The sequence below is a fragment of the Cutaneotrichosporon cavernicola genome (genome assembly GCF_030864355.1).
Source record: "Cutaneotrichosporon cavernicola HIS019 DNA, chromosome: 1".
Lineage (NCBI taxonomy): Eukaryota > Fungi > Basidiomycota > Tremellomycetes > Trichosporonales > Trichosporonaceae > Cutaneotrichosporon > Cutaneotrichosporon cavernicola.
In genome coordinates this window covers 356,790-378,526 of record NC_083393.1, presented here as the reverse complement: position 1 = coordinate 378,526, position 21,737 = coordinate 356,790, and the positions used below count along the sequence as shown (strand labels likewise).

Sequence of the window (21,737 nt, the reverse complement as noted above, 5' to 3'; positions counted from 1 at the left end):
GTTCTTACCTTGCGTGGTCTACACGACTACTCCTCAGCCGGACTCGACGACAGCTCACGTCCTTGGGCCCGGTCGTCATAACCGTGAGCCAAGGCTAAGCGTGCCATGAGGCCGTCGACAACCGGCGAGCGCGGCGATGTGCTGCGCACCCCTGACATTGAACGCTCGCAGATTGGCGACCCGCCGCCCTCGCTCGCCACACGGCCTCGCATACGCGGCACGTCGTGGTCAGCTCCGAGACTGCTGGGCGCAGTGCGGCGCGTGCTGCTGGCGCCGCGCGACCCCGCATTCGAGAACGAGTTGAACGGACCAGGAGGGAGGCCGCTGAGTCCCCCGATGGCGTATCCCGACGGCAGTCCAATGCCTGCAAAAAAGCCATCACGCTCGCGCTGTGAACGTTCCCGTTCAGCGGTGAGTCCAGAGCGGTACCGATACTCCCTGACTGGGGAGTGGGAAGGTGACGAGCTCGACGTGCTCGCCTTGCTGGAAGCGCTCGGCGCCCCGAAGCCGCCGCGGACTAAGACCGGCCCGCGCCGTGTGCCGCCCGTTGTCTGGGGCGAGACTAGGCCCGCTCCGTTGATTGCGCCATGCCGCGAGGGGAACGGCGAACCAGGGGTCGTGCCCCCGATCTGGGGGAATCCGGGAGTCTTGGCTGGGCCAGCAGGGAGACTGCGCGCCGCGCCAAAGCAGGGCGGCTCTTCCGGTGTCGAGGCTAATGCAGGCGCTCTTGGTAACGAACCAGAGGCTCGCGGGACCGAGCCGCGTGGGACTTGGCCTGGCGAGCCTGTGACCTCGTTCCTGAGGCTCGCTACCCGCGGCGAGCCTGTGGCAGGTCGCTGCGCACTTAGCGCTCCGCCACCAATGGGCAGCGGTCTCACACCGGCCGCATCGTACAACTGGTCCTCTGTCGAGCCGTTGGAGTCGCGTCTCGACGATGGCGTTGGCAGAGCCGACGGAGGTCGCGAAGGTTCGGCACTTCCTGTGGCAGTCATAGTCGGGCCGAAGCTTCCGGCCATACGCTTGAGCATGTCATCGACGTGGGTACGGGTCAGTGGGACCCGCGTACCGGACACACCGCTGCCACTCCCACTGCCCAAGGCTGGAGACCTGCCTCCCGAGCCTGGTGTTGGGGCCGTTGTCGTTACGGCTGGGTTGCCGGGTTGCGACTGGGGTAGGCTCGCCGACGAGGACCGCGGCGCAAGAGAGGGAGGTGGCGTCCACGAGTCGAGCGCACGTAAGAACGCGTGTACATCGTCGCTGTCTCTTGGTGCTTCATCGAGGCTGTGTCGTAACCCAGACTCACGCGTGCTGGGGCGCCTGTTGAGTGACACACTCGATGGCAGGCCGTGCGTCTCCTGGGGACTGCTGCCTATACTCCGTCGGTGATGCGGCAGCGACGACGAGTATCGCTTCGGCAAACCCGAAGCAGTCAATGGCGAGTCACGCTCGACAGAAGAAGGGACGAACGGCGACGACGTCGAGTGTATCCCGTACGAGGACTGCCTCGGAAGCGCTTGCTTGGCGAAGCTGAGGCTCGAAGGAGCGAAGGGTGGTGGAGAGCCACCGAAATGGCCGATTGGCGGAGATGCGGAGGCCCCGCCCTGCAGGTGTGCCATCTGCGCATGGCTGTACGATCGACCGGACTGAGAGAGAAACGAGCTCTGCCGCCCCGTAGACGACGGTAAGCCAGGTATTGCGCGCCCACTTCCGGACGTGGTGGGCGTGCCAGGGGTGCCAGAAGCAGCTGGGGTCCCACCCGTCCCCGCAGACACACCAGTGAGATTGCGCAGTACCGACGCTGACGGCGAAGCCGAGTAGGAGTGGAAAGGTTGGAAGGAGTGGGCCGATGGACGACGATAGGGGATGGGCCCAGGTATTGTTGGTGCTCCCCCTGTGACAGCGCTCGGCGAAGGCGGGGTGTCACTCTGTGTACCTGAAGCGAAGGGCAAGTTCTCGCCCAGCGCTCCCCACTTAGCTGCGCCTAGTGAGCTGGGCTCCCTGGGTGTGGTGCCCGAAGAAGGGCGATAGCTGCCGGCCTCGTAGCGTAATGAGCTGCCCGGTATGGGATAACGGGCTGGGGACGGCGACGCTTGGACCGGTGATGGTCGGGATGGAGACGAGGAGTACGGCGGTGTCCCTGCCGCGCGCGCCTCTGCTTCAAGACGATGGCGCGCGACGGTCGGCGTGAACCAGTCCTCGTCCATGTCCACAAAGCGCTCCGAGAGCACGCTCTCCATGTCCTCGACGTCAAAGTCCATGTTAGGCCGGTACTCGACCCCGAGCTCGTACATGCCGCCGAACAGCTGGAGTGGGGGAAAGTCGTACCGCTCGCATGTGGAGGAGGTCGTGGCGTCGGGTTCGCGCCCGGGAATCATATACTCCAGTGGAACGTCGATCCCTACGAGGTCGCGCTCCATCACGTTCCAAGCGTCGTCCAAGCCCTCTTGGCTGTTAGGGTATCCTTCTGGGCCCCAGAGCTTGATACCTAGACGGAGGCCGGTGTTTAAGCGCCGCAGGCGCCTGAACAGTCGGTACGCGGGGAGGAGGCGGATGAATGCGTAGAGCGCACGGAAGTGTATGATGCCAAGGCGATACGCCGTGGGCGGTGCCATCTCGGACTGTGCGAGGTTGGCGGCCTCCTGGTCCCTGGGGTCAGTGTCGTTATCAGCTTAGACGCACGTTACACGGAGTGTCCATCTCTCAAGGACAATGCCGGGGCGGCGTGTCCCTGACCCTCCACTCTGTTTGACGAGCGAAGGGTCGAGTGCGAAGCGCGCTCCGTCGCGGTTCCACAGCAGCGTCTGGCTAACTGGGATGTCGTTTGTGTCAAGGATGAACGCGATAAGGAGTGGGGGAATGGTTGAGCAAGACGCGCCAGCTGGCGGATCAGGAAGGGGCGTATACGACGAGACGGCGCGATAGATGCGCAGATCCGTCTTGTGTACCTCGGTATCTGGGACGGTGATGTTGAACTAACGTCAGCGGCGAACGCAGCGGGGAGACGCAAGCCAACAGCGGCTGATTGCGGGCCCAGGGGGCCCACTCGCGATCGAACTTACCCAGCGGTCCTTCTTGCGCTCCCCGCGCTGTGCGCTGACATGGGTCACGCGTCCGTCAACGAGCACGGCCACCGTCTTGAGGTAGAAGCGGTAGATGATCTGGTCTGCGCGCGACGCGCCCCAGGCGACCTGGGACGAGGCGGGGCTCGACGTTGCGGTTGCGTCTGAGTTGCGCCGCGGGTCTGACCCTGCGCCGGAAGGGGCGCGTGCGCGGGCCGGAGTGACGGACATGGCTTAGCGTGCGGGCATTGTGGGGGGCGGTGGAGAGTGGCGAGGTGAGATAGTAGTTGTTATAGGGAGATGAGATGCCGAAGAGGAGGAAGCAAGAGAGCAAGTGGATGTGTGGGTCAAAGGAAGAAGGAAGGCTGTCGCGTAGAAGACAGTGAGCAAATACAGTAGCAGTCACCTTGTAACTGTATTGGCTTTGGACTGGGAATGGGACTTGATCCAAGACTCCACGGTAGGAGCGGGGAGGGGACAGTAATGAGGAATGTGACCCCACCTCCCTGATACTAAGCACACAACTCATAACCCCAGCCAGCAACAAACCTTGTCAGTCTGGGGACGCCACGTGCAATGACGTCTTTCCGAACTGGTGTCAGTTAGGGAACCTAAATGCCACGTTAATATTAGGCCTTTCAAACTAATCGGCACGCCTAAAGCGTAAAATGACCAAACTGCGGAGTTTCGCGGCATTTGGTCGTGGCGGATCCAGGAGTGAGAGGTGGGTTTGTTGGATTGTCGGCCGCTCTTCGTTGGCAACTAACGCTTCTACAGTCTCAAAAAGTGAGTGCGGACCGACCCTCAGACGACCCCGACGACACCGAGACGCACACGACGGCATGCGCGCGCAAACTTATTGCGCTTGGCAATGGACGGGGCTCGCTAGAAGGCGCTGGAGGAGGTTGGGAAGAGGAAATGCCGACGTTCGTGTGACGAGGAGGAGGGGCATGCGCTCGGCCTACGTATGAGTAGGCGAGCGCACACACGAACGTGCGCAGAAGAGTGGAGACGGAGCGTGAAGGAGTGTCGTGTGCTGGCGTTCTTGGTGGCTCGGTGTCTGGGTCTTGATCTGAAGTGCTTGTGCTAACCCACAGTGGTCAAGGGTGAGCATCTGCGAGCGATGCCGGCGTGATGAGGGAGGAGAAGGGATCTGGGCGGGGGATGGACGACTGGACTCGACTCGACGACAGTGGACATGGAGCGATGTGTTCGTGCACGAAAGATTTCCCCTCCCCCATCGACCATCGACATTCCCATTCGACCACTCTGCAATCCTCAATGCCGCGCCTTATCCATCCGGCAACGCCGCGAACGCCCGAGGCAATGTCGAGCAGTTCCTGTCCTGTCCATCCAGCCTCCGACGTTCCAGATTCCCTCCATCCACCTTCTACGCTGGCGCAACTTGCCTCAATCGTTCGAGAGCGGAAACTAACCCCAGTCTACAAGCCCGGCAAGGTTGCCGTTGTCCTCTCGGGTCGCCAGGCCGGCAAGAAGGTCGTTGTTATCCAGCAGCGCGACGAGGGCACCAAGGAGCGCCCGTACCCCCACGCCATTGTTGCCGGCATTGAGCGGTGAGTCCGGACGAGAATCAGCCGTGGCGAGCTGGGAGTGACCTTTGAAAGGATGCGGCCAGCGAACCATTATGCCGTTTTGAGTAGCCAGTGCACAGCTAATGCCCAGCTACCCGCTCAAGGTGACCAAGTCGATGGGCAAGAAGAAGGTTGCCAAGCGTTCCAAGGTCAAGCCTTTCATCAAGGTCGTCAACTACGCCCACCTTCTCCCCACCCGTTACGTGCTCGAGCTCGAGAACCTTAAGGGTGCCGTCACCTCGGACACCTTCAAGGAGCCGACCCAGCGTGAGGACTCGAAGAAGGCCATCAAGAAGGCCTTTGAGGAGCGTTACGCCAAGGGCAACAACCGCTGGTTCTTCTCCAAGCTCCGCTTCTAAGCGCATCGCTGCGGTTGCGGACGGACGGATGTAGAGGCCACCCCAGGGGTTTATGTACCAGATCGTGATATGCGATCACCACCTGCATGACCATTTGTTGTGTTCGGGAGCAGGTGCGCCGGAATGAACACAAAGACCTGCTGCTGCAGTCTATGTAGTGCGCAGCTTGGGCGCTGGGGTATATCTGACTGACCAAAGCAGTTTCAGCTAAGCAATGAGCAACCGGGAGCAAAAAATGCTACAGGCGGACATGAGGCGAGACTCCGCCCAGGTTGATTGTCACCAAGCAGCCATGACCCCAACACAAGCCGCAGCACCAACAACAAGCATCTATCACGAATCCATGACAAGAGACTCTTACCAGCTGAATAGATAACAACTAAAACTGTCCATACCGTCGCTTGATGCGCGATGGCTTTGCTGGGTCCAAGTCGTAGCTCCCAGAACGAGTGTGGAGATTAAACATTGGGTATCAAAGTGCTGGCACCGAACTAGCGGGCCTGGCGTTCCTCACCCCGCTCAGAGCTCGGGTACGAGCCGCCGACGGGGCTGTGGCCACCGTTTCCGGGTGCAAGACCCTGTGGGTAGTGAGCCGGCGAGCCGCCCCACGCCGAGGGCGAGCCCATGCCCGGCATGCCGTAGCCAGGGAAGCCACCATACATGCTCTGGGTCGGTGGCATGCCATAGCCAGGGAAGCCCATGCCGGGCATCTGGCCCATCTGGCCCATCTGGAATGGCGGGGGCGACATGCGAATCTGGCTCTGCGGCGACATACGACCGTCCGGGGCGTCACCAGCTTGCGAGCCCGCTTGCGACATGGCCATCATCGTCTGCTGGTACGCCATCTGCGCGGCCATCATCGCTTGCTGCTGCGCTGCTGGGTTCATTGGCATGCCGTACGGCTGCTATTAGCTTCTCATACTTGACTGAACTCACGTTGTAGCCCATGGGTGGCATACCGTAGCCGTACCCAGGGAACTGGCCCTGGAACATGGCACCGCCAGTGTACTGGTGCTGCATGTGCTCCATCTGCTGGCGCTGCAGCTCGTCGATCTTACGCTGGCGCTCCTCAGCGAGGCGTCGCTCACGATCGCGGTCCGTGAGCGTGGCGCCAATGCCACCGGCGTTCTTGCGGTCACGCTCGTGAGCGGCCACAGCGCCGACGAGACCCGTTTGAGGAGGGGGAGGAGGCTCCGGCACGTTGACAAGTGCCGATCCAGTCTCACGCGCGACCTCCTCCTGGCGCTTGGCGGAGCGGTCGCGCTTGTCCTGCATGCCCGCTTGGATGAGACCGCCCGGTGTGAACGCCTTTGTGAGAGCGACCTGAGGCTCCTCGAGCTCGACGAACGTGCCCTTGCGGTCCATACCGTGCTCGACCTCAAAGTTGGCATTCCACACGTTGGTCTTGGCCACAGGTGGCTGGGGCAAGGGAGCAGCACGCTGCTGCTGCTGGCGCGGCATCTCAATCTCCTGCGGAAGCTGCGGCGGCTGCGGAGGAAGGTGGCGATGGGGAGCAGGCGGGGAGCGGGAGCGGGGACGGTCATAGCGAGGGTCATTGATCGAGAGGTTGTTCATGTTGGGAGGCTCAAAGCGGTCGCCGTTGGCTGGTCCGCCAGGCCCGCCATAGAACTGCTGCTGCTGGTGGAACTGCTGTTGGTTGAACTGCTGCTGGTTGAGCTGTGGCTGCTGCTTGAACTGTTGCGGCTGCTGGGGCTGATACGCCGGCTGCTGGATCGTTGGGGGCTGAGGGAGCGATGGCAAGGCACGCGATCCGCGTCGCTCCTGTGCAGGGACCGCTGCGTCCTCATCGTCCTCACTCTCGTCCGTGTCACTACCGTCCCAGTTGTCAGGCTTCTGGGCAGCCTTCTGTCTGCCAGCGCCGGGGACGTTCAACGCACGCTGGTGCTCGGCAGCTGCGGCCTCGGCCTTAGCACGACGCTCGGTCGCCTGCTTGGACGGTGCGAACGACGACCGGGCTTCCTGAGCGGGCTGAGGCGGTGAAGGGAGCTGGGGACGGCCTTGCGCAGGTAGCACGGGCGACTCGTCTGCGTAGGCGAGGAAGGCGGCCGTGTCTGGAGCAAAGTCGTGCATCTTGGAGGACGCGTTGACGTTGTTGAGAGCACGAGTAGTTGGCGAAGTGGTAGAGGTGATGGCAGGAGGAGAAGGCAAGACCCGGTTGTCGATCGGGTGGTCGTCAGCCGTGCCTGGCGAGGTGGCGTTGTGTGCAACCTGACCACCATCCACCCGCCCCTGAATCGCATTGACGATTTCGCCAGACCCTCCACTACCGCTTCGCACCGCACTCAGAGGCTGCTGCTGTGCACGCGCGCCAGATGGCTTACGTTGAACACCTGTGCGGCTGTGGTACTGCTGCGGGTCTAACGCTGTCACAACAGCAGGGCGCGACGGCTTGTCCGAGCCAACTGAAATAGGGGAAAGCGGGGGCGACGGCTCCCTGGCGGGAGGGGACCGCAAGTGGTGAGCGGCAGCGGCACCAAGCGCGACAGCATCGGCACCGGCACCTGCCACATAAACCGCGGTCGACGCGAAGTTGGCAGATGTGTTGGCTGGCGGGGAAGCCTTCGGCGGCGGCGGCGGCGGGCTCGCAAGCAAAGAGTTTGCCATCGGCCCGTTGGCAGGTGCAGGGGGGTTCGAGAAGTTGGGAGGTGGAGACATGTGCGGAGCGGCCGCAGGGGTTGATACCGTCGCTGGCTCGGCAGGTGCAGCAGCCGGGGGAGGTACTACCCCCCTAGGCGAGGCCGGCGCTTGAGCGGGCGCAGGAGCCTGTCTGACAGGCGACATGTTGTGAGGAGGAGCATTTGCGACGGCGGGTGCCACGACAGCGGCGGTGATGGGGCCTTGGGCGGTGGGGCCTTGGGCGGTGGGGCCTTGGGCGGGGGCGACCTTGTTGCCCTGAAGACCTGCGGGGAGAGCAGGCTCCTCGACCATGTTCATGAGGTACATTGCCGCAGGCTCCTCTCGCAAGCCCGGCACCTCAGTCATGGACATCCGCTGCGAGCGCGACGGCTTGGGCTGGTGGAGGGTGCCATCCGATGGTGGGCTGTGACGCGGTGGGCTCTGGCTCGCAAAGGTCTGGGCACCAAGGGCGGCTGCACCGGCAGCAGCGGCGCCCGCAGCAACGGCAGGGATCGTGGCGTGGCTCGACTTGGAGTGGCTGTGGCTCGACTGCGACGTCGCTGCTGCAGGAGGAGGATGGGCAGCGACGGGCGGCGACGAGGGCTGGTTGACGAACTGGGGCTGGTTTGCCTGTGGACCAGAGCCAAACAACTGAGCATTCTGCGGCGGTTGCTGAGCAAACTGCGAAGGGGTGGGCTTGACGGCCTCCGGCTTGCCGCTGACAGCAGCGTTTAGCATCATGCCGGGGCTCTTGGCGATGGGAGGCGGCGCGGGGCTGTCCCGTTGCACCGGCGTGGTCATCCCGTTTGGCACGCTGTTCGCAGGCGGCGACGAGGGTGCGGCGTTCACGAACGACGAGTTGTACGACGCGTTGACCGCGTTTGGGCTCGTGGCCCGTGGGGTGACACCGGAGGACTGCGACCAAGCAGTGGGCTGCGAGTCCTCAGAGCGAAGGGTTCCTTGGCGCGTGCTGGCGTCACGGCTCGGCGACGTGACGGCTGGCGTCGTGGCCGCAGTGGATGGAATTTCGTCACTCGACGTGCGGTTGCCGAAGGTTGCCATGGAGACAGGCCGAACAGACGGGGCAGTGGGATTAGCGGCTACAGTGCCAATAGCGGCGCCACCAGTAACAACGTCGCCCTTCTGAACAGGAGCGCGCGACTGGTTCTGGGCCCATCCTTGCTGACCAGGAGGCACATCAGGCTGGTACGCGTGGGGTGCCGTGCTGTTGGCAGGAGTCGTCCGGGATGCGGGTGTAGGAGACCCCAGTGCAGTGCCAACCTCAGTGGCAGTCCCCTCCGTCGGGCGGCGGGCCGAGTTGTGACGCGACGCGTCCGACTCTGTGATCGGGGTGAGTGCGCGCGGGTCGTCGTGAAACATGGCGGCAGCGCCTGCGGCAGCCAGCGTCCCAGCGGCAACAGCTCCAGCCACGGCAGCTGTGGTCCCTGGACAAGAGTCCCGGTCGTTCTCGTCGCTGAACTGAAGCGGCGGCAGGGTGAAGGACTGCTCAGACTCGTCTTGCTGCTGCTGCTGCAGCTGCTGCAGCTGCTGCTGGGCCTGGTGTGTGGCAGCCGACTCCTGCTGGGCCTGGCGCATGTAGGCACGCTCCTGCGCAATCTTGGGGTCCTCGTCCTCAATCTGCGCAGCGCTGCCCTGCTCAACTCCAGGGTGCAAGCTCATCCTGCGCTGGAGGATACTGATAAACTGGGCACGAATGGCCGGCGTGTTGAGGCGCTGGTTGGCGCGCATGGCCTCGTCCATGCTGAGGAAGAGGTCGGCGCGGAACTCGCCACGCGGATAGCCGAAGAACAGACTCCTGGGGTCGTTCTCGTTCCACGAGTACCTTTGCGGGCGGCCGTAGAGCTTGAATGCGTCGTGGAACGCGGTAACCCAGCGCATCATGATACCTAGCGGCGACCCCTTGTTTGCTGCAGTTGAGTTGTCGCCACCAGGCGCCTCGGGCATGATCATGGCCCAGCCAGACTCGCGCAGGCCACCCTCAATGGTGACCAGTTCGCCGCTTACGCGGCCAACAACCTTCATGAGGTTGGACTGGGAGATGACTTCGAGACGCTCGGGGAACATGGCGTACGTCTGTGTGACGTTGGTGACGGTGAGGACAGGAAAAGACGATGTGCGATTTTTGGACGTACGGGGCTCGTTGTAGAACGACGCCATGGTGACGCCCGTGTTGGGCTCCTGGATTGGCTCGTTCTTCTCGTGACCGAGGCCAAAGAACGTTGAACGGCGCTTGCCCTGTGTGCCAGTCGTCTCGGAGCTTGTCGCCACGGGATCGGACAAGACCAGCCACAGACGGTGCCACTCAATGCCGCCCATGACGCGCACGCGGACCCAGCCCTCCAAGTGACCTGCCTGGAGAGGTGGTGGCGGTTCGCGACGGCCCGCCTGGATGAGGTGACCAGTGTAGATCTCCTCGAGGCGTGAACGCTCCCACGCTGCGAGGCGCAGACTGGTGGTCCAGCGAACGAGGTCTTTGTCGGTGGGGCATGAGAAGAGCAAGCGGTTCGAGCCGGCCGTGTTGAGCGAGAAGACGTGCTTGTGCGTATGCGAGCCGGGTCGATGCGGGGGAGGAGGGAGGGGGCTGAGAAGCTCGAGCGTCGACTCAGTGATGTTGAAGTACGTGGGGGGGACCTTGGTGCCTGCAGCCGCAGCTGCGCGCGTCTCCTTCATTGACCACATCGAGAGTGAGGTGCCGGCGAGCTGAAGCCAGACGGCGTCCCAGTCGTTGGTGGGGCTGCCAGGCGCGCCTTGCCTCGGCTGCTGGCCGGCGCTCGTGCGCGCAAAGATCATCTCGAGTTCTGGAGGGCTCGAAACATACGTCTTCTGCGGCTGGTACGAGATGAGCTCGACGACAGGCCCGAATGACTGGCGGAAGCTTGGGTCCTTGCCGTCAATGTTGGGGCTGGATGCAAAGGATGCAGGCGACTCGGGCGGCGTATTGCGAGGTGGTTCGGGTCCCACCGCTCGAGGAGCTGCAGGCGGGCCTGCAAGCACCTGGTTCGCACCGAGGCTCTGCGCGCGCGCATGCCCGGGTGGTGGTGCAGGGCCAAAGTCGCTGCGCTGCTGCTGCTGCTGCTGCTGTTGTTGTTGTTGCTGGACGACTCTGCCGTTCTGATGGACTAACGCTCCAGGCGGCTGGGACATGGGACGCGAGAGGTCAGGCGGCGGGCCGCCAGACGGGCGGCCAGAGACGGTGAACGACTGGCGCTGGGCTTTCTTATTTAGGTTAGCCCTGAACATGCGGGTGAAGCGTTTGCACAAGAAAAAAGGAGAGAGTGAGGTGGAGATGGGGAGTGAGAGTGGATTGTTTGTTGAATTGGATAGGTAGGATGTGGAAAGGAAGATGAGCAGATGCCTCTCATTCTCTAATCAAGTAATGGAGCATGCCGCCAAAGGCTCTCAATTCTCGGATGCCCGATGATGCCTTGCCGCTCGCGCCTCGCGCCCCGCGCCCGTTGTCAGAAAGAGCAAAAAGGTGCGCGAGGAGGTCCGAGTGACCGAATGATGTGCGCGGTGCACAGTGATTCCAGTCCACTCTACTCCGTTTAAGCACCCAGCAGCCCTGCTGCCTTCAACACCTCGAAACGTGGGCTACGCGAACGCCAACGACGCCACTTACCTCGTCTTCCTCTTCGATCTTGGGCTTGTCCTTCTTTCTACCGAAACCGAGGAAGCCTCCCGACCGGCGCTTTCCGGCGTCTGTAACTGTTGCGTGCGATTCCATCGTGGCGATAGACATGCGGGATTGTCTAGACTGGACGCGTTCGACAGGGACGACGCCTCTGTCGTGCATCAACTGGGTTGAGGCCATGGACGAGACGGAAGCTCTACCGGATGCTGGGGGAACTGGTAAGGGAGACACAACAGCAGATTGCTGGCTGGACTTGCGTTTAAACATTCCCATTTTAGAGAGAATGACGATGAGGAAGCCAGTGCGATTGAAGGGCGGGGGAGGCGGTGAAGGGGGTGGTGGTACTAGGGCTGTTGGGCTAGGCTAGACTTTGAGACGCCTCTTACAGGGAGGACTGATTCAAGGCGAGAAGCGAGAAGCTGGAGTGAGGGTGTATTGTAGGGGAGAAGTCAGGGAGCGTGGGTAGCGATTTACGTGTCTAACAGCGGATGTGTGAGAGAATCAATCGGATGAAAAGAGGGAATGTGGGTGGATGAATGGCGCGAGACAACGATGGAGGTGTCTGACAACTGAGTGGTGAATATGTGGTGATGAGTGGTAAGAGGAGGAGAAGGAGTAGATGGCCGATGTTAGTCAAGGTTGGAGTGATCGGGGTTGACCCGGGGCATTGGGGTTTGCGGGTGTGGTGTATGGTGTGTGTTGTGAGTGGTGAGATGGATACTTGGGCTCATCTTCTCATGTGATCAAGTGTCCTGTAAATGCTCTTTACTAGCTCCAAACCCATCCATGCCGCCCATCTTGTCATCTGCCCATCTGCGCCATCTGCTTGATTCGCTCCATTTACCCATCCGCAAACTCAACTACCTCCTTTTCCTCTTTTTTTTCCCTACACAGCCTCAAAGTCGTCATTACACGCACCATCATTGACCCTGAGAAAAACCCTGGACCAGGATGACATGTCATTTGGGTCAATGGAAAGCTTCAATAGGCTTCCAAGAAGGACATTTGAATTGGTAATGTAAATGATAGTGCCTGCTATCAAAACACATCCCATCACTTTCAGCCTCCTTGGTCCCAAAGCCTATTAACAGCTCGATACCCTCTCCCCCCCCATACCCTTACCCCTAATTCTGGCGCTCTCCTCATGCTTAACCCTTTCCAGAGCGTGGGCACAGCCCTCCACTACCTGCCCAGTTAAAAACACTGCAGCGAAGGCACATGATCCGCCTGGGGCTTGGCACCAACCTTGTCCACCATCAACCTTCGTAATGCTACAAAACAAATCTAATCCAAGCCTTCGCGTTTCCGCCAGTCGAGGCGGATCGCGTCACACTTGTCGGCGAGGAACTCTGCCAACTCGGTATGTGATTCCCATTCGTCCACCTCGCCGTACTTGACCGTCGGCGCACGGAAGCGACGTGCCACGACGTGCATCTTGGGAGCTGGTACCTTGTTTGCTGGAAGAATGTAGGCACTGGCGATCATGGCGCAATAGAGCATGGGCAGCGCACCGTCGCTCGCCCATACGGGGTGGTGTGGCGATCCTAGGAGGTGTGCGAGGTAGAACGAGAGCCAGTAGCAGATCCACTTGAGGTTGACGAGCCACTGCCAGGCGCCGAGGCCGGCGACAGCAATGTTGGTCGCAACGCACCCTGGCTCGGCTATCAGGCAACGGACGGGCCGCTCGTCCAGGCTCAACTGAGTGTCGAGCTGCGTCATCACAAGGTCACCCATGTACTTTGAGGGTCTGTAGCTCGTGGTGTACTCCAGGAGCTGGTAATCGTCCTTGGGGTTAGCACTGAGCGCCTCAGCCTCAGCCTCAATTGACGAGGTGTACACGACACGTGGCTCGAACGGGAGGGTCTTGGGGGACTTGCGCAGCATTGGTGCGAGCTCTTTGGCCTGGTGTGAGCAACTTGGGGAGGCACAAGGGTTATCGAGTATGATACAGCCGAACTGCAGTTGGTGCGGTGACCCACACGCCCTCGCACTCTGACCGGGTCCATTGCGTGGAGCACTGGGTAGCCTTGGAAGCACAGCAGCGGCCCAAAGCCCTCGCACTCATCCATCCCCGCTTCTCCTCCTCCTGTACGTTTCACTCACGATAATATAAGGAGCGAGGACATTGACGCCCCACACTCTCCCCCGCTCTCCGTCCGCGCTCCTCGCCCCAATCTCCTCGGTATTATACCTGGGGTGGTGGAGGGCGTGCAAGAGGCCCTTGGTAAGGATCTGGAGGATAAAGCGGGGAATAACGACCTCTGTAATGGCCGCATACCCAGCGTTGAGGAACAGACTTGTAACGTGGGGATACTTGGCCGAGATCCGCTGGCAGAAAGAAAGCAAACCCTTGGGTCCACCAACGCAGTCGAGGTCGACGAGCTCCGACTCGACCCGCAATCCCTCCTCCCACCCAGGGGGGATGGACTCGCCGGCGCTCCGGCGCATGCGGAGATCTTGGGTATGCTGTTCCAGGATCTTGGCTCGTGCCTCGTCTGCGTTCCGTTGGGACCGGCAGGCGAGGATGAGCGTCAATGTCGGGTGAGGGGACGGCATTATCCCCGCCTTCGTCTCCGAGTTGAGGAGACGCGGCGCGATGGCGGTCGGACGCGGTTGCGCGGCGGGAACGCGTTGACCCACCCCGACGGAGAGGTTGGCCAAGAGGTCGTGACAGAGTCCGAGACCGAAGCCGCTGCCGTCAGCATTGTAGCATAGTAGATGCAAGCTTTCCCGGCGCGGGATTTGGACGCGCCGAGATCGAGCTGAGCTCACCTGTTCGCGCCGGTCACGATCGCAATGATACGGTTGGCGTCTCCGGTGGAGCCGCTCCCGGCACCGTTGGCCGAGCCGTTCGAGTGTGCTGGCATCGTGGTGGGTAGTGGGAGAGATGAAGATGTCAACAGGGTGAGGATCCGGAAATTCGAAGACGCGACGTGCCGACTTTTGCGCCATGGCACGATGCGTGCCTTAGCTGACCGACCCTACTCACCGGCCTCACTCAGTGATCGCCACCGCCCACCCCTTGACACCGTTGACGTCGCCTTGACGGCATGCCGGCGAATGGTCGTTGGGCTAGATAAGTCGGTTAGTGATGCATTCGTCATGTTCTCTGTTGGTGTTGGTGTTGGTGTTGGTGTTGGTGTTGGTGTTGGTATATGGTCTTGCACTGGCTCTGGCTCTGGTTCTTGGCTGCTTGGCTGGGCTCAGCAGCTGTCGATCTTGACCTGCATTGAGGGCAAGCTGGTAAAGCTGCTATTCCATGAATTGAAGCAACCAAAGCAAGTCACGTGTCAACGGCGGAAGCAAATCGCCTATTCACTCAACCGCGCACTCAACGATAACCTCATCAACACACCATGGACGACGCAGTGAACGCAACGATCAACGAGCCCCTTGACGTCGTCAAGCTCTCGCTCGGCGAGTAAGTCTTCCCTCAAAGGAGAGAGCTAACACCAGGCGCGTGTTCATCAAATTGCGCGGCGACCGGACGCTGACGGGGACGCTGCATGTATGTCGGGGGTTGAAGGAAGGTCGATAAGCAGCTGTTGGGAGGGACAGTGTTGGGTGGAGGAGTGCCAGCTGCTTTCTCCGGAACTTGAGCTGACATCAGGCGTACGACGCACACATGAACCTTGTGCTCTCGGGGGTTGAGGAGAGCATACACACGGTGGACATTTCCGAGGACGGGCAGCCGGGGCAGCCTAGGGTGAGTGATGAGTGAGGAGGAAAGCCTGGGTTTGTAGCTGCAAAGCCAGGTTATATGGCCCACCGGCATTCCGCAGTCTGCAGTTACTCATGCGCCGCGGTTGCCGACGTAATTGAGACTGTGGTTGGGATACGAAGCAGACCGAGCGCTTCCGCCTTCCCTCTCAGCTGATTCATCTGCAAGACAGCTGACACCAGGTCGAGCGCCGCACTTCGGAGATGCTCTTTGTCCGCGGCGACGGCGTCATCCTCGTATGTCCAGCTTTTCAAGTCCTGATCCAGCTGACACCAGCTCTCGCCCATCCACCAGTAGACCGACCGACCGATACCCGCCCAAGAGGCGATGTACAATGTACATGCATAGTGCAAGATGTGACAACTGCAGAGGGATGGTACAACTTCTGATCTCTCCTAATCTACCCAGGCAAAAGGTCGAGCGTATCTCTCTGATCAACCTCGTACTCGTCGTTACCCTCTAGCCACTCGTCGTCGCGGCTCCCGTCACTGCGCATATCGTCATCGTACCCCTCCTGTCTCCGTGCGCGTGCCGTAGCCATAGGCAGGCCGTTGCCCATATCCTGTCGCTGTGAAGCATACACTCCTGCAGCGGAATACGCCTCGTCCGTATCGAACATGCAGTCCTCGCCGTCGACATTGGCGCGCGCGCGCCGTGACGCGCGTTCCGAGCGCTTGAGGGCGTCATCCCTCCCCCCTCTTCGACCGCTAGGCGCGATACCAACGTTGGCGAACCGCGCCATCCACTGGTTATCGAAATCGCGCTCCCCCAACGCAATGGTATCATCCACCGATCTGCCATTAGCTCCCTCAATCAAGGATATCTTACAAGACCATGCGATTAGGGGGATGCGCAGCCTCAGCCTGTCGGATGGCATTGAGGGCATTGGCCTTGGCACTATATGTACGTGGGGGTGTGGCCTGGGTGCTCAGATCCATATTTCCCACGCTGTCGGCGAGGAGCTCGGCCTCGCGGGCGCACAACTGAGCACGCATGGCCAGGAGGCGGGCGCGTACGGGATTTTCGGCTCCCGAGGCACGCGACGAGGGTGACATGGCCATGGCCGTTCCTGTGCCATTGGTGGGAGGGGTTCTAAGCAACGCCGAGTTCAGGACGCGTTCGTTGCGAGCTATGCGTTCGCGGACTTCGGCGATGTTGAGGTGCGAGATATCTTCGACTGGCGATCGGCCGGTCACGGCTGAGAACGAGCCACGCGACCGCCGAGGATCGTGCACGGGGACGGCTGGCATGGCGTAAGATGTTAGGTTACTGTTGGGCTTGGCAAGACCGCCGATGAGGTCTAAGGTGGCAAAGTCTGTGATGGATGACGAAGATGGGTGACGGTGAGTGGCACAGTGTCGAGTCGAAAGGAGGTGGACGGTGGAGGTGGTTCGGGAGTCGGTGTCAGTGTCGGTGAACTGCGAGGAGGTGAATTTGGATAGGGCCCTAGTTTGTTGGTGACGGCGTTGATACGTTCAAGTTGAGGAGGGGAATAGGTGAGATAGATGGGTTGTTGTGGTGTTATGGTGTTGGGTATTGCAGTGTGTGTGGTGAGAGAGTGCTTGTATGGTGGATTGACTTGAGTTTGTATTCCGTGAAGAAAGGCGGTGGTTTGTCGTGAAAGAGACAGACGTCATTTATAGTTGCTCTGTTGGAGTCAGGGGGAGGGGGTACCGAGTATTAGCCCGTATAGCAGCTCACCCAATTCTCAGTTATAAACCCAGCACTTGCATCTCTGGTTGGCTAACTGACGAGTTGACTCTACAGCTCAGGCACGTCGCCACCCTCCATCCTTCTGGGGAACCCACACTTCTTGCCACCCGTAAGCTCCTGAGAACGGAGAGAAGACATGCCATCTCAAGTATACGTAATTCGAGCTTGGATACAAAGAGGACGGAAGCAGATTACTAGGCAGACGAATGATACAGGCGAGAATGAGGTGTAGTTGAACGAGGATCACGTGATTCGCAAGGGTGTTCAGTGTGGCCGCCCTCTGGTGTACTGCACGCTCAGCTCTATCCATCTTCAAAGTACTTAAAGTACTTAACGCTCTACTTAGACTCTTAGACTAGGAACTTGACCACCCAACCTCCACCCGGCCACCCAGGAGACTGCCACCTAGGTCAGCGCACCGTCTTGCATTTGAAGTTCAAGGGCCAAACCAAGGGCGCACATCTGGATCCGCCACGTGCCGAACGTCAGTCGCCCCGATCCAGTCTGCCTGATCCACCCTTCCTCTCATAGCTGACGAAGCCACCACGCCATGGTTGGGAAAGCGCAGTTCGCACTTGAGACAGAGCTGCTGCACGTAACAATTGGCTTGTCAGCCCAAGCGCAAGCACTGTTGACTCCAAGTCATGGCGAGATATCGCGTGGACGTGAGATTACGAGTGAATTGCTGTCGGGTGCTGCAGCCCACAGCCCTACACACTACGCCCAGGCTCATCTCACCGGTATTGGCTAATGACCGAAGAACTCAGAGGTGAACTGGGAGTCGCTTGAGGTTGGCGAACACCCTCGGCCCGCACAACGTGTAGGAGGTCGTTGAAGGAAGATATGAGGATAGCAGCGATGACATAAGGATACATCCTTTCGTGGAGGAGAGATGGTTGTTGCGCTCGGGGCCAGCTGGGAGAAGACGGGCGACAGGTAGGAGGAGAGGGGAGGAGAGTGGTTGCGGACAATCCAGTGAGGGCGAGCGAATGTGATGCGGGTGCTGGAGAGAGATAGGATACTCAAAGGGACGGGGAGAGAAGGAGGAGAAAGAGTTGTTGATCCATGTTGGATTCAGTAGGAAGGAGTGAGTGGAGACAGTGGGTCAAATGAGGAAGGAAGTGCCGTTGTCTCATCAGTGCGTGATCTTGGGTAATGGGTCAGCCCAGTGGTGCTGTTACATCAGCCTCGGCCAACTATCTATGAGCACTATTCTATCATCTCCTCCACCTCTATCCATTCTTCACTCCCCCATACTTCAACTGCACCATCTCTTTCAGCAGTCCGTTCTCCTTGCGCAGGTCGGCGACTTGCACCTCGAGTTCGGAGTGTTGTGCCTCGAGCGCACGGATGTTTCGCTCGACGTTCTCGACATGTGCCTTCTTCTTGGCTCGGAAGCGGGCGGCTGGTGTCAGTTGCGTTCATTGCACAGAGAGTGACCATGGTGCCGATATGAAGGGGACTGGGAAACACGTGCCGATAAGGCGATAAGGAGGACGTGACACAAGGGGCCATAGTTTCTCTTAGTCCCATCTCTCGCCAAAAATACGATGAGACTTTTGCACAGGCGCAACCACTCGTCACCCGTCACCTCTTGCGCCTCGCACCTCGCACCCACCCCACCTCCGGTGCACTCTCACACTCACATGCCAGTGTGTTGCGTACGCGCTTATCTTCCGTATCATCTAGGCCTGCCGGTGTCAGCGCAGCTGTGCTCAGTCCCCCGCTGGGGTCGGCGATCGGGCTCGTATTCGGTGGTGGTCGTCCCGTCGGGGTGGGAGCTAGATTGGAAAGGCTACTGAAGGAGGCTGGGGCTGGAGCGATGGGTGTTCCTGTGATCGGTGTTGCGGAAGGGGTCCCTGCTGGTGTGCCGGAGATGCTCCCTCGCGCGGAGCGAGGTAACGAGGAAGGAGAGTTGTTCTGCGACTGCGCTCTCGAGGTCTGTTGAGTCTGTTGTTGTTGTTGTTGTTGTTGTTGATGTTGTTGGGTTTGGGGTTGGGGAAAGGAAGGTGTATTGTGGCCATACAGCTGTTGGAGCTGCTGGACCTGTAGGGCCTGGTTGCTCGCTTGGAGGAGCGCAACATACTCTGGCGGATATCCAGAGTATGCCTGCAGCTGCTGCTGTTGTTGTAGTAGTAGTTGATGTGTGAAGTGTGCGAGGAGGTCGGTACTGGGTGCAGGGGAGGCCTCAGTTTGTGACGAGGGGCCAGGACCCGGTACACCCCAGTCGGATGGTTCGGCTGGTCGCCCGGCACCGCTGCGGCTGAACGCGGCGAGGATGGCGTCCCAGTTGCGCCCGTCCGGAGTGCCCGAGTCGTTGGGCATGGCCCTGTCGGATAGGGCTTTCTCTTGTTTCTACGATGTGTTGAGGTGTATGTCTTGCCGCCTCTATGCCGGGTCTCCGATGGTGGAGCGGTGATCGACGCGCTGGGCTTGGCTTGGCGCTGGAATAACCACTCGCTTCGCTCACTCTTCGCGTTCACGGGTCCGAATCAATGTCGAGAGCAGGCGCGTGACTACGAATGTGTCGATTCGTAGAGACAAGGGATGAGGGGACACATGTCGTGGCCAGTGTGGGAATGTTTAAGCTAGTCGTCGGAGTCGGAGAGTAGGATAGAGGAAACGATAATAGAACATGCATGCGCCCCGTGCAGGTGGTGATGCCTGGCGTGCTTATGCAGCGTGCAAAGTAAGTCACTACGGGTGCACCAAATAGTTGCGATGCTACGGCAAGGTAATATCAGACTATGGATAGTGCTAAATGCTAAGCAGACTGCAAGTATGAGGTTTGATGACGTGATTTGTGCAGTGATGGGCGGGGGCGTTTTGCGATCTCGAAATCGCCACACATGGCGCCACTGATTTCTCAAAAGATCAAAAGCCCATCAACCTCTACAACCTCTACCAAAAGGCATCAGGCACCCAAAAATGATACTAACGGTTTGCTTTATGGTGCTATACGGTGCTCCGGAAACCTACACACCGCCAATGCCGCACTGAAACACCTACCCGCGTGAGTGAATGGTGTGTAGACGCGTGCTGGCCACGCGACTCCTGAATGGATGCGAAACGCGACATTGCCGCATTGTGTCGCCAGATTGCGCCTGCTATATCCACGACCAACGGCCAACGGCCAACGGGCCAGTCGGAATGCGCGAAGATGCAGTTGGTCGTTCTGTTTGGACGGATGGCCCGGCCCCATCACGGGCTCCAGTGCACGGGTGGTGTCGAGCCGAGGATACAGGCATCGTTTGCTTACGTCGTCGGATCTCGTTCCCGTTCTTCCTCTCAACCAAACTTGGCCAACCGCTGCAGTTCTAGCTATCTGTCCATCCATCGGTCCATCGTAGCGATCTTTGGTTATCACGATCGCTGGCCATTTTATTGGCGTGCTCCAACGCGTTTCCCCGCTTCAGTCCCTCAACGCCCAGTACATTGGCGGCTCGACATATCTCGGGTCTACCCTGTCTCCAAGCGGCTGTTAATCCGGACACAGTGGCTGATGGCACCCTCGCGTCACCATCACGACAATTGGTATGTTATATGCCCGCGTCTTGGAACAGCAACAAGTCGGAGGCCGTTATAAATGATTGAGACGACGGCTGTAGGCGGTAAGCGCGGTAGGGCTTGCAGATCGAACGTGTGTGGTCCTTTCGACTTAGTGGCGCTGATCTCGGGATCTTTTAGTAAACGGGGCTAACGGGGGGGCACGTTTAACAGCGATCTATGATCTGCAATCGACCACGTTTCACTGATCCACGTTGTACATCTTAAGGGTGATTAAGGTAACTAAGGACAACAAGTCATCTACCAAGATTCTTGAGCTCCGTCCGAGCTTTCATCTACAAGCTACAATCAGGCTTACATTGTCAGCGTGGTGTCACTTATGAAGAGTGCGCATTCCGTGTTCCCGTGACTTTGTCCTCTCCACAATCTTCACTAGCGAGGAACTGCACCCACACCTCGAGGGGTGCAGGGACTGAAACCCTTGTAGTCTATACACGCACTCCGCCGTTACCTGTACCCCTGTTTCGGATTTGCTGGAACACTCAGCCAAAACCTTGAATTCCATGTTCATTCTCACGTTATGTACAAAGGGCCACCGGGTCCCGGGCCCCGGGCCCCGGGCCCATGGCCCACAGTCCAGTCTTAACAAGATCCAATAACATTGTAATGCAAGTCGCGACGCTGACTGTGTCGTCAGGCGACGACCAAAGTGCCTGCGGCCACCGTCGAGATTCTCGTCATTCGACCTCAACATCGGACCTGAACAGAACCCTAGCCCTGTAGAATGTTAGTCACCAGACCTTTCGGCACTGTCACCGACCCACCCACATACCTTGGACCTACATGAAGCATGAGGAATAAACGCTGGGCCAGGCCTCGTCGTATCTGTCAATCTGGCTGGCAAGCTGGCACTTGACTACTGGGAACAACCTGTTACGTATCCCCTGGCATAGTGTGAAAGCGTGATCGTATCTCACACGTGCCCAGCACGGCATCAGACAGGGATCTCACAGAGAAGGGCCTCAGAGGTGTGGAGATCCATCGATTCCCTGTCAATCCTCCCACGACCACGCATCCCGCTCCTAGTAGCTGCCAAGATACAGTACCAGGCGCCGCCACGCGCCACGACGGCGTGGCCGCCTCGTTGATCCGCGAGGCGAGATTGATCTGGGAGACTTGGGTGGAAAGAGCAGGTCTCAAGGTGGCCGCGCACACGAGGTGACGCATCTTAAGTGCCCGTCTCAGGTTGTAACTAGTACAAGGGTTCAGAGAGGGAGGGGGGGGGGAGAACGGGAAGGAAGAGCATGGCATGAGTCTGGGAAGAGGGTAAATCAACAGATTAGTAGTCAATCTCGGGTGCGTGGCATGATGAGAACGTTGGGTTGGCTTGAAGTGAGCACAAGCTGGATCAGGATATCAGGAGAGGGGCCACGGTACTGTATGGTTTTGGGATGCGCGTGGTGTGCGGGACGAGTAGTGATCGAAAAGGGTTCGGAC

General features: G+C 59.7%; 7 protein-coding genes across 7 annotated transcripts; 2 read left to right on the top strand and 5 right to left on the bottom strand.

The window, feature by feature from the left end:
- Positions 1–26: 26 nt before the first annotated feature.
- Positions 27–3,290, bottom strand: ATG13 (uncharacterized protein; the record flags this gene model as incomplete). The annotated part of the gene is made up of 3 exons (XM_060597100.1): positions 27–2,646; positions 2,680–2,972; positions 3,060–3,290. The coding sequence occupies 3 exons, from the start codon at positions 3,288–3,290 to the stop codon at positions 27–29; spliced, it is 3,144 nt and encodes a 1,047-aa protein (XP_060452696.1).
- A 437-nt stretch (positions 3,291–3,727) lies between these two features.
- On the top strand, positions 3,728–5,010 carry RPL27B (uncharacterized protein; the record flags this gene model as incomplete). Its single annotated transcript, XM_060597089.1, has 5 exons — positions 3,728–3,776; positions 3,837–3,845; positions 4,157–4,165; positions 4,501–4,633; positions 4,743–5,010. The coding sequence occupies 5 exons, from the start codon at positions 3,728–3,730 to the stop codon at positions 5,008–5,010; spliced, it is 468 nt and encodes a 155-aa protein (XP_060452695.1).
- Positions 5,011–5,501: 491 nt separating this feature from the next.
- CcaverHIS019_0101460 (uncharacterized protein) lies at positions 5,502–11,392 on the bottom strand (the record flags this gene model as incomplete). Its single annotated transcript, XM_060597078.1, has 3 exons — positions 5,502–5,912; positions 5,947–10,884; positions 11,288–11,392. The coding sequence occupies 3 exons, from the start codon at positions 11,390–11,392 to the stop codon at positions 5,502–5,504; spliced, it is 5,454 nt and encodes a 1,817-aa protein (XP_060452694.1).
- Positions 11,393–12,583: 1,191 nt separating this feature from the next.
- On the bottom strand, positions 12,584–14,166 carry ERG27 (uncharacterized protein; the record flags this gene model as incomplete). Its single annotated transcript, XM_060597067.1, has 3 exons — positions 12,584–13,201; positions 13,403–13,991; positions 14,072–14,166. The coding sequence occupies 3 exons, from the start codon at positions 14,164–14,166 to the stop codon at positions 12,584–12,586; spliced, it is 1,302 nt and encodes a 433-aa protein (XP_060452693.1).
- Positions 14,167–14,655: 489 nt separating this feature from the next.
- Positions 14,656–15,317, top strand: CcaverHIS019_0101440 (uncharacterized protein; the record flags this gene model as incomplete). The annotated part of the gene is made up of 5 exons (XM_060597056.1): positions 14,656–14,720; positions 14,756–14,807; positions 14,910–15,005; positions 15,203–15,256; positions 15,297–15,317. 5 exons carry the CDS (start codon positions 14,656–14,658, stop codon positions 15,315–15,317), a joined length of 288 nt encoding a protein of 95 aa, XP_060452692.1.
- A 103-nt stretch (positions 15,318–15,420) lies between these two features.
- CcaverHIS019_0101430 (uncharacterized protein) lies at positions 15,421–16,270 on the bottom strand (the record flags this gene model as incomplete). Its single annotated transcript, XM_060597045.1, has 2 exons — positions 15,421–15,814; positions 15,849–16,270. 2 exons carry the CDS (start codon positions 16,268–16,270, stop codon positions 15,421–15,423), a joined length of 816 nt encoding a protein of 271 aa, XP_060452691.1.
- Positions 16,271–17,965: 1,695 nt separating this feature from the next.
- CcaverHIS019_0101420 (uncharacterized protein) lies at positions 17,966–19,058 on the bottom strand (the record flags this gene model as incomplete). Its single annotated transcript, XM_060597034.1, has 3 exons — positions 17,966–18,138; positions 18,380–18,674; positions 18,780–19,058. The coding sequence occupies 3 exons, from the start codon at positions 19,056–19,058 to the stop codon at positions 17,966–17,968; spliced, it is 747 nt and encodes a 248-aa protein (XP_060452690.1).
- Positions 19,059–21,737: the final 2,679 nt, after the last annotated feature.